General features: G+C 58.3%; 1 protein-coding gene and 1 long non-coding RNA gene across 2 annotated transcripts; one reads left to right on the top strand and one right to left on the bottom strand.

The window, feature by feature from the left end:
- Positions 1 to 609: 609 nt before the first annotated feature.
- On the bottom strand, positions 610 to 1,963 carry LOC103678851. The gene is made up of 2 exons (XR_572762.2): positions 1,328 to 1,963; positions 610 to 875 (listed from the first exon to the last, which is right to left on the bottom strand). It is a non-coding gene; the product is annotated as an uncharacterized LOC103678851 (long non-coding RNA).
- A 146-nt stretch (positions 1,964 to 2,109) lies between these two features.
- On the top strand, positions 2,110 to 5,476 carry RNF187 (ring finger protein 187). The gene is made up of 4 exons (XM_040622743.1): positions 2,110 to 2,903; positions 4,281 to 4,373; positions 4,550 to 4,771; positions 5,157 to 5,476. The coding sequence occupies exons 1-4, from the start codon at positions 2,211 to 2,213 to the stop codon at positions 5,157 to 5,159; spliced, it is 1,011 nt and encodes a 336-aa protein (XP_040478677.1). The 5' UTR covers positions 2,110 to 2,210; the 3' UTR covers positions 5,160 to 5,476.
- Positions 5,477 to 10,086: the final 4,610 nt, after the last annotated feature.

Here is a 10,086-nt window from a genome sequence, read left to right as displayed (position 1 = left end):
TGGGCATTGCTGCTACATTTTCAAATGGATGGCTACTCTGACTTGCTCATTATGAGAGGAAATTTTGAAGTTTTTGTTTTTTCCCCAAATAGTGATGTGAGAAACATTTCTCCAAACTAAACCAAGCCAAATCAGGGAAGGCTTTATTTCCGTTTTGGAAATATAGAACATATTTTGAAAAAAGGAATTCCAAAGGTTATGAAAAATGTGAAGGTCCTTACATTGCTACATTGTCTCCCAGAAGCAATATTTGCAAAATCCAGTTTTTGGAGTCTGCTAACTTTATAGTGAAGAAGTCTTCTTTTATGTTCCTATTTCTTTTTTTTTAAGATTTTATTTATTTATTCGACAGGCATAGAAACAGCCAGCGAGAGAGGGAACACAAGCAGGGGGAGTGGGAGAGGAAGAAGCAGGCTCATAGCGGAGGAGCCTGATGTGGGGCTCGATCCTATTTCTTAGTAAGTGGTAAGAGTGGTTTTTTTCTCCACATCTATGTTCTGAACAAAAGATTCAAACAGCCATGTTTTTGGGGTTTTGGAATATAAGTGAGGTTGGGTTTGGTGAGGTCTGGAGCCCATGGCCAAGAGAGAATTCTTGAGACGTCTCTGATGTAAAAAGCTGGCTTTATTAAAGCATAAGACAGAACCCCTGGGCAGAATGAGCTGCTGCACTGGGGTTGTGAGGGGTGATTATATACTAAGGGGTTGGGGGAGGTAAGGAAAGGGGAGTTTTCAAAAGGACTTTCATATGTTAAAAAGACTCACAGGATACCGAGGCCTTGCCATTGTCAAGGTTCTTTTTCCCTCTAACAAGGTGTTGACATCAAGATAGTTGGGAGCTTCCTGGAGATATTACACTCTGCCCGCTTCAAGTATCTGTCAATGGATTGCAGATTACAAAGATGTTTCATTGTATCTACGTTTCTTCTGAAAGCTAGGTTATTTTTTAAGAAGTATTTTATTTATTTGATAGAAAGACAGTGAGAGAGGGAACACAAGCAGGGGGAGTGGGAGAGGAAGAAGCAGGACTCTGGGATCATGCCCTGAACTGAAGGCAGACGCTTAAGGACTGAGCCACCCAGGCGCCCCTGAAAGCTAGGTTATTGATAGAAATGCTTTGTTCTTGTAAATTGCTAAGACATTTGTCAACTGGGGGATATTCTTGTCTTGCAGGATTGTGATCTCTGTCAGTTAACTGTTTTTCCTTTCCTTAGCTTTAGGGCAGCAGGAGTGCCTGAGGAATGTCACATATATTCCGTGGGGGGGGGGGAGAGGTGTCAGCTTCTGCTTTGCCCTCAGTTTGCCTTCTGTTCCCTCAACACACTCACCGGGTATCATTGATATTTGCTGAACTCCTTCCTCCCTTCCTCTCTCTCTTCTCTGCACGAAGTTCTTGATCTACGCAACGGGTCAGGCGTACTGAGCTTGAAGCCCTCTTCTCACCATCACTCCACGGAACTAGCCGTAGTTTACTCGTTACTCTTCCCATTTACTGCATTCTCAGGTCTGTGCCAAAATATTAAAAACACATAAAACTGGAAGCAATGTAACTCAGAAGATTTTGCATTTGTGTGGAGTAACAGACTCGTTTTTTAAAATTTAAAAATTATGTACTGCTAAATCACAGTGATTGTTTTTATTTTAACTGCGTGCTTGGCTGTTTTTTAAAAAAACAAAACAGATTGCTCCTCCCCCCATTTTTTCCCTTAAAGAAATGCTAATACAAGTCTTGGGTCTCTAGGGACTTCTTCAGCCCGCGCCTCCGGATTCCTCCACCGGGAGAGGCGCGGGGCACCGGACCCGAAACCTGTTCCCCCCGGGAAAGGACCGGACCGAGGGGGGTGGTTCACGCGGGGAGGCCGGTTCCAGCCCCGCCCCAACCCCATGTGGGCGGGGCGCTCCTCCGCTCAGGTCCTAGCAGCTTACAAAAGACTTCTACAACGGAGTCTTCGTATAATTATAAAACAGGTTCCCTCTTGTCCACGAATCATTTACGGGGTAAGTGACAATCGTAGTAAGATTTCAGGGTGCGAGGATGTGGGCCGGCCAGCGGACGGGAGTGTGAAGTGCACCGCTGCCAGGACCTGGGGGAGATGGAGTGCGTCGCTGCCAGGACCCCGGAGGTACTGCGCGCACCTCGGCCTGGACCTTTCGAGGAGAGCTTCACTGCCAGGACCCGGAGAGGGTGGCGCGCACCCCTGCCAGGACCTTATGCGCGGAGCGTCGCGGCCAGCATCCCAGAGCTTGAAGCACACCTCTGCCAGGACCCTGCGTGAAGCTCACCGCTGCCAGGACCCTGCGTGGGGCGCCCCGCCGTCCCCGCCCCGCGCGTCCCCGCCGCCATCCTTGTCCCCGTCCTCGGCTCTCCGGCCGCGCTCTCTATCCCAGTACCCGCTGTCCGCCGCGTCTCGGGCCCGTCTCGCCCGCACGCCCTTGTCACCGTCCCTACGCCGCGTCCTCGGCCTCGCCCACCCTCCGGCCGCGCCCTTCCCGAGGGCCCCCGCCGCCGCCGCCCTGGCGCTCCCTGCGGGCCCCGCCGAGGCCGCCTGCGCCCTGTGTCAGCGCGCGCCCCGAGAGCCGGTGCGCGCCGACTGCGGCCACCGCTTCTGCCGGTCGTGCGTGGTGCGCTTCTGGGCCGAGGAGGACGGACCCTTCCCGTGCCCCGAGTGCGCCGACGACTGCTGGCAGCGCGCCGTGGAGCCCGGCCGCCCGCCGCTCAGCCGCCGGCTGCTGGCGCTCGAGGAGGCGGCCGCGGCGCCCGCGCGCGACGGCCCGGCCTCCGAGGCGGCGCTGCAGCTGCTGTGCCGCGCCGACGGGGGTCCGCTGTGCGCCGCCTGCCGCATGGCCGCGGGGCCCGAGCCGCCCGAGTGGGAGCCGCGCTGGAGGAAGGCGCTGCGCGGCAAGGTGCGCGCGGGCGGTGACCTGTACGCGGCCCGTCCCCATCCCCAACCCGGTCCCCGCTCCCAGACGGTGCCCTGTACCCCCTCCCCCTGTCTCAGCTGGTGTCCTGTCCCCCATCCCCAACCCCTGGACCGTACTCTGTCTTCCCTCCCCCGCTCTCGGCTGGTGTCCTGTCCTCCCTCCCCAACCCGGGTCCCTGCCCCTGGACAGAGGGCCCAGTCTTCCATCCCGTCCTCCCCACTCTCTGACAGTTCCCTGTCCTCTCTAACCCGGGTCCCCTTCCCAGGACCATGCCTTGTTCCCCCTCACCCATCCCTGGACTGTGCTCTGTCTTCCGTTATCATTTGCCAGACGGTGCCCTGTCCCCCACCTCCCCATCCCCTGGACAGTGCCCAGTGCCCTCTCCCTTAACGCCCGCGCCCATCCCTGGACTGTATCTTTCCCCCCACCTCCCACACTCATCCGCGTATTCCATCTTTGGACTGTTGTACCCCTCCCCCCATCTGAAGACAGTGTCCATCTGCCAGCCCCACCCCCATAACTCGCCTCCAGCACTTCATTGCCCTGCCTCTGGGCGTGACGTCACCCTGCAGCAGCGTCCCCGCCCCGCTCTGCCCCCTGAGGTTCTGTTTGGTGGACTCCGCAGTAAGTCGGGCTGTCAGCTGCTGTGGTCCAGTGCGCCCCCTCTCCCTTCACCCAGACTGCTTTCCCACTCGTTCTCGGCGACCCCCACCCATTGAATATTGAAAACTTCCCTGTGCTGTCGACCCTGGGTAAAAACCCGCTATTGGAGAGGCTGGTTGTAGCTGGGGCCTCGGGCCCTGGGAAACCCCCATGGAGGTGGGGTTACAACGTTATTTTAGAGAGTAAAAGCAGCCAGGACCTCCTTCAGTGCAGAGACAATATGTGTGTGTGGTCCCACCCACCCCAGGGAAGACAGGGGAAGCACTCTGTCAGGTGGTGGGTCCAGGGGACCCAGTGAGCACTGGGGGTGGCACTGTGGGTGGTGGGCAGGGGCTGCATAGGGCTGGAGCCTGTGGACTGGAGCTGGGCTCTGCTCCTGTTGGGGGACCCAGGCCTAGGTTTAGTGCACCCTTGACAGGCCATTCAACATTGCTCCCTTGGTGACAGTAACACTAGGGACCCCAGAGCATGGTCTTTGTCCAGTTGCCTGGTTATAGTCTTAGAGCAGGTGCTTTTCTACCAGAGTTCCTTCTGGAGAGAGCTTAGTGGGGTTGCTGAGACCTCCTTTGGTACCTGCAGACCCCTTGTGCAGAGCCTGACAGGCCACGATCACACACTGAGTCTGCCCCTGGACTGGGCTAGGGGACCCTGGAGCTTCTGACTGTGTGCCTACCAGTAACCACTGTGTCTTTCCAGGAGAACAAGGGGTCTGTGGAGATCATGAGAAAAGACCTGAACGATGCCCGGGACCTGCATGGCCAGGCCGAGTCTGCCGCGGCCGTGTGGAAGGCAAGTGGCGGCAGGCCTGCGGTCTGCCCAAGAAGGGGACCCTGACCCCGTTTGGCAGGGATGCAGCTGAGTGCCATGCACTGTGTAGCAAACCCTCCTCCCAGAGGTGGGCAGCGGTGGGGCGGGAGGCCCCAGGGTGTATCCCGGGGACACAAGTGTCCCTCCCTGCCCTGCAGGGACACGTGATGGACCGCAGGAAGAAAGCCCTGACCGACTACAGGAAGCTGCGGGCATTCTTTGCCGAGGAGGAAGAGCGTTTTCTGCAGGAGGCGGATAAAGAGGAGGGATCCCCGGAGGATGAGGACGCTGACCCTGCGGAGCGCTTTGGGTCCCTGCTGCAGGCTGTGTCGGAGCTGGAGAGGAGGCACCGCAACCTGGGCCTCAGCATGCTGCTCCAGGTGGGCACTGCGTCCCGTCCGGACCCCAGGGGAGGGAGCCGGGGCAGTACGGGGACATGGAGGGCTTCAGACCAGCCACCTGGCTCCTGCCTGGGGCTGAATTTGAGGAACGACTGACCCAGGAGACCCTGGCCTCCACACACCCCCTCATATGACAGCAGATCTGGCAGCCCGTCCTTTCTTCCTCGGGTCCCAAGGGTGCCATTCTGATTCTGGAAAGGCTGAGTCATCAGCTCCAAGTGGGTGGAGTGGCCATGATAAGGCTCCGGTCTTGCGGAGATGTGTGGGGCTGGGGGGACTGGTGGGGGCTGGGTCCCACCTCATGGCCTGGTCCTGGCACAGCAGCTGTCTCTCTCCTTCCCCACTCCCACCCCTCCCCCTGCAGTGATGTCTGCCCCTGGCGCCAGCCCCAGGCCAAGAAGCTCCACCCACCTGGCCTGGCCCCCAGCCGCTCCTCCATCGCCGCCTTCCGGACTCGCAGCATCCTTCACCCATGAGGGTCCGCACCTAGGTGCACACGCAGGACGCATACCGCAGGTGCCCGCCTTGGGTTGTTTAAGACAGTGTCCCTCAGCAGTGTCCCTGTTCCCTTATCCTGTGGGTGTTCATGTTCCCCAGGCTGTAAACGTTTTACCGTAGAGACCTGTAGCAGGGGTATCGTTGGCCCCAGTGTATCACGACTCTTCATAAAGCTCTTGTCGCTGCCGCCGAGTCTTATTGGCCTGGCGTCTCCGAGGCCCTTGGTTGTCCCCAGACAGCCTGGATCGTCCAGACCTGGCACTCACCCCATTGAAATGCCACCCACGATGGGGCTGGGCTACTGGACACGCACACCCAGGTCATGCAGACTCCCACGCATGCGTCAGACATGCCCACTCAGGGTACATGTGGGTGTAAGTGGAGGGAAAGGGATGCTCAGGACATCTGGGTGGGGAGGGCAGGCAGGCGGGTCAGACCTGTTACTGGCTTGAGTCCCCACGCAGCCTGCACCTACGGCTCCAGCTCTGTCTTCAGGGACTTTGTGGGGTCCGTGTCCAGGGGTCCGAGTCCTTGAAGCTCCGTCACCGCTCTGTCCCCAGTGTGTCTGCTCAGCTGTGCTCGTTTCTCTCTGCACTGCCTGCCCTGTGGTGCCATGGCTTTCCAGGGACTCGCCTTAGCCTTGACCTCTGTCCACCCCCTTCCACCTTCCCCCCCGTGGCCGACCCGAGTATTTTTCCTGGGGAAACCAGAGGAACTGTGCGGAGTGCGGGTCACCCCCAGGCCTGGATGCGGCGTTTCCTTGCTCTGTTCCTGGCTCCCTTTGCTTCACATTTCCTTCAGTAGACAAGTGTACCAAAATCACGACTTGTGGTTACATGATAGTGTAAATTCGTGCAAGTGACAGCAAGGAAGGCAGTGGGGATGAGGCTCCTGCAATGTTGACACACGGGGCCGTTAAGGATGCTTGAGGCTGGGAGTTGGGCCACATTGTGTGGATTTAAGATCAACAGGTCCATTTCAGAGGAGGTCTCCCAACACCATTTCTGTGAGTTTGGGGGTGGCGTGGCTGGCACTCACGGATCCCCGTAAAGAGGGCTTGCTTCAGCCACTTTGCCGGGTGTCCCTCCTCCTTGTCTGTCTCCTCTGCTGCCCAGCCAGTCTCCAGGGAGGCCCTGTGTCCACGCAGCAGCATAAAGGGGGCTCCTGTAGATGGGACTTCTCCTGATGGGCCCCACACCTCCAGTGAGTGACATTGGGGGAGACTTGCTTAGGACAGGGACAGCTGCCATCCTCCCCCCTCCCTGGAGACCCGTTCTCTGTGGGCAGACCGTGTGACCATGACCACATAACCCTGATAAATAGTCCAGACCTCTCTGAGTCAGCGGCAGTGCTAGGGGTATCCCTGTTCTAGATAGGGTGGGGGACAAGAGGTGGGCACCTGCCAGCAGGCCGGGCCACCTGCTACCCTGCGACACTGCACTCCAGCCCCGGGCTGGTGTACCACAGATGCCAGCATGGTTCTGAATTACCGAGTCTCCTTTGCAATGCTGAGAGTTTGGATGGGACCTGGGTCCCCCTGACTGAGGGAGCTGAAAGTCAGATGAGGCCGGATGCCAGCGTTGGGGACTGAGCAGTGGAGCTTGTTCTGCCGATACACGCGCACAGGGTGCCCGACTCGACCAGCGGAGATGTCCGGGGAGAGGCCAGTCTGCTGATGGTGTCCCAACCACAGCCCCGGCACTGCCGGTGCTCCTCCACGACCAGCTGCCAGATGTCGAGAGATTTAGGGCATGATGACTGAGGGCCCGGTGACCCCCCTTACAGACGCTCCCTTCCACAGATGCCTCTCTAGGCCCACAGGCGAGGTGCACGTGGACATTCGGTTCACTGTCATTGTGGGGGGCGAGAGTGGGCAGGGCAGAGACCAGCGCCCCTCACTGGGCAGGTAGGAGGTCCAGTGAGGGCTGGAGACCACGGTAGGCCACAGCCCTGGGGACACACAGGACCTGGACACAGGGTGACTTGCAGTGGCTTAGGGCACCGTGCTAGGTCACAGAAATAAGCAAGTGGGATAGAAGACAAAGCACGATTTACTTACATTTCAAATGTGTGCACACAGAACGATTCATGGTTGCAGAGATGCTCCAAACCGACCATTGGCGCGTGTTGCCTGTGGGGAGGGGAACGTGGATAGAGGGAATAGCAGCAGAGCAGAAGGAAAGGAGCCAAGGTGGGTCACCTGGGTGGCCCAGTCAGATAAGTGTCTGCCTTCCGCTCAGATTGTGATCCCAGGGTCGTGAGATCAAGCCCTGTGTCGTGCTCCCTGCTCGGGGGGGAGCCTGCTTCTCCCTCTGCTGCTTCCACTCCCCCTGCTTGTGCCTTTTCTCTCCGTCAAATAAATAATTTTTTTTTTTTTAAAGAAAAGGAACCAAGGTCACAGAGTAGGGACTGTGGGTGGAAGGGGGAAAATGGGAGTCCCTAGCCCAGGACTTCACGCCAGGGAAGAGAGCGGGGTTCCAGAGTAGTTTAGGTCATTTTGGGATCTCTGTAAATAGTGGCTAGTTAGTTCTGTGAGGAACGTCCTCTGCGCGTGTGTGTGCGCGTGCCCGTGTGCATGTGTGTGCGTGTAGGTGTGTGTGCGTGTGTGTGCAAGGGAGCCTTTGGAAGGCAGTGTGACCCTGGAGAAGGTGGGGGGCTTCCGTAAGGGAACACAGAATACCGATTCCCGGACGCGAGTACACTGGTCAGTCCTACAGCCTCAGGGGGGCACTGGCCACCACGTTCAGATTTCCGGGGAACTCTTGACTCCCCATTTTGACACTCTTTAGGAGGTTGTGCCCTCCCACTTTGGAATGTCTCTCACGCCCAAGGCTGGGCAGGGACCCCAGCGGTAGCGGGTTCCAGAAGCCCTCTGCCCTGGGCCTCCGTCCAGGCTCTCAGGTGCAGCAGCAGCCGAGCTGCAGTTCCCACCCAGAGCGCCCACAGACCTGCCCCCGTTCACGCCTACATTTTCTTAGGGAAGGCTAGCTGCTGGCAGGACGCGGAAGGCCCCACACAAACTAGGGTTCCCTCCAGCAGAAGGCAGAACAACTCTGTGGGCACCCGGGAGCCCCTCAGTCAGGGGCTCATCAGAGTTAAGGCTCTTCGTTTCCTAACGCCGGAGACATAACTTAGATGAGACAAAGACCCTGAAGTCTCCCCCACTCCCGCCTGCCTTATTTTTGAAGATAACTCGTTGGACTCAGGTTTTATTAAACCTTCTTTCATGAAGAGGATGTGCTAGTGAGCCGTTCTACTTGACGAGTATAAAACCATTCCGAAATGAAGACATGCCAGTGAAAACATCAGCGCGACAGATGATGGAGTAGGTCAGCAGGCCAGGAAGGACATCGCAGCCATCTCTGAAGTCTTGTTTCTACAGGGCAGTTCTGCCACAGGAGAGGGCAAATTTAAATACAAAGCAATAGAACACGGACCACGTAGGCCTTGGATGCAGTGTCTCCTTTTTTGTAAATGTTCTCAGCCACACCCCCCCCCCCCCCCCCCCGTTTCTGTGACCAGGGATGGTGCGTCCCTCTGCACGGGCAACCTCTCCAGGTTTCCTTTGCGCGCGGGCTCCTTTCCTCATTTTAGGGATTTCATTCCCACAGCGAGGCAGCGGAGCGCCACCCCTTCGCCTCCCCAGACGGCGCCGGACTTCGGGCGTTCCCTGGCCCTCGCGCCCCGGCCGGCCGGGCACAGGGCTGAGGGCAGGGCTGAGCGCGCCTCAGCGGAGAGCTCGGCCGTAGCGCCCGGCCGGTGCCACGACGAGCAGCGGGAAGGCGACACTCGGCGAAGGGACTTCAAAGCACGCGCGCCCGGAGAGCACTGAGGACGCGGCTCTCGGGCTGCATGCAAATCAAGCGACTATCCAGGTTTCTTCTGATTGGACAGGCCGCCAAGCTCAGCGTCGCGGAGAGGCCAATGGGGCTCCCGGACGGCACGGTGCCCGCACCCCATTGGTGAACGCAGCATGCAGCGGCGCGCTCCCCTTATATAAAGCCGTCGGCCGGCACCCGGCTCGGAGTCGTGTGTCTGCGGCAAGCAGGGAGGCGAGGTTAGCATGGGGAAGAAGGTGTGCGCCGTTCCGCGCCACCTGCAGCTGGCCATCAGCTCGCTGGACGGCGTCCTGCCCAACGTTCAGGCCCGGCTGCTGGTAGGTTTCTCCCCGTCTCGTCCGACCTTGTCCTTGCTTGTCTTTGGGCACCTGAAGTCCCAGAGCCAAGGCTGGCACACGAGCTGGCAATGGTCCTGGCCCTGAACTCCTTGCCTCCGAGGACGGGGACGCCCAGAATCCGAGCATCCGGGCCTTGCTGAGCCTCACGCCCCAGGTGCAAGCCTTGCCGCAGGCCCTGTAAGCTATCCTGCTTCTCCGCGGCTGCCCATATTCATCAAACCTAGTCGTAAGTACGCAGGCCTGTCTTTGGGTCTTCCGCTGCTTAGGAAGGTTGCGTGCCCCGTAAAACTTATATGACATTAGCTTGTGGGCTTTTCTCCTGTGAATGTGCCTCTGTCAGCTGTTTTCAGATCCAGCCAGGGACTCCTAAGAAGGTTGAGGAAAACATTTTCAACCCCCTCGGTCACTCCCGTTGTTCCCAACTTGTGTTGTATGCTTCACAGCCAGGAGCCCCTAAGCAGGTGGAATCCTGGTCCTTCCAAGTGGCCATGGCCTGGAAGTCTTGCACAAATGATTGCAGAGGTGAGACTTAACTGTAGTCTCCCAGCGCCGCCTGTGGAGTCAGCCCGTAAGCCCCGGCTGCAAGGAGGAGGGCGCATGAGCGCAGAGAATGGTAAGG

The sequence above is a fragment of the Ursus maritimus genome, unplaced genomic scaffold, assembly GCF_017311325.1.
Source record: "Ursus maritimus isolate PB19 unplaced genomic scaffold, ASM1731132v1 scaffold_5, whole genome shotgun sequence".
Classification (NCBI taxonomy): domain Eukaryota; kingdom Metazoa; phylum Chordata; class Mammalia; order Carnivora; family Ursidae; genus Ursus; species Ursus maritimus.
This window is presented reverse-complemented; position numbering and strand designations above follow the sequence as displayed.

Bases quoted from the DNA above. Each gene is read 5' to 3' on its own strand.
- RNF187 (XM_040622743.1), top strand. From the start codon at position 2,211: ATGCGCGGAGCGTCGCGGCCAGCATCCCAGAGCTTGAAGCACACCTCT. The intron at 2,904-4,280 runs GTGCGCGCGGGC...GTGTCTTTCCAG, and splicing joins GGAAGGCGCTGCGCGGCAAG to GAGAACAAGGGGTCTGTGGA. The intron at 4,374-4,549 runs GCAAGTGGCGGC...CCTGCCCTGCAG, and splicing joins CTGCCGCGGCCGTGTGGAAG to GGACACGTGATGGACCGCAG.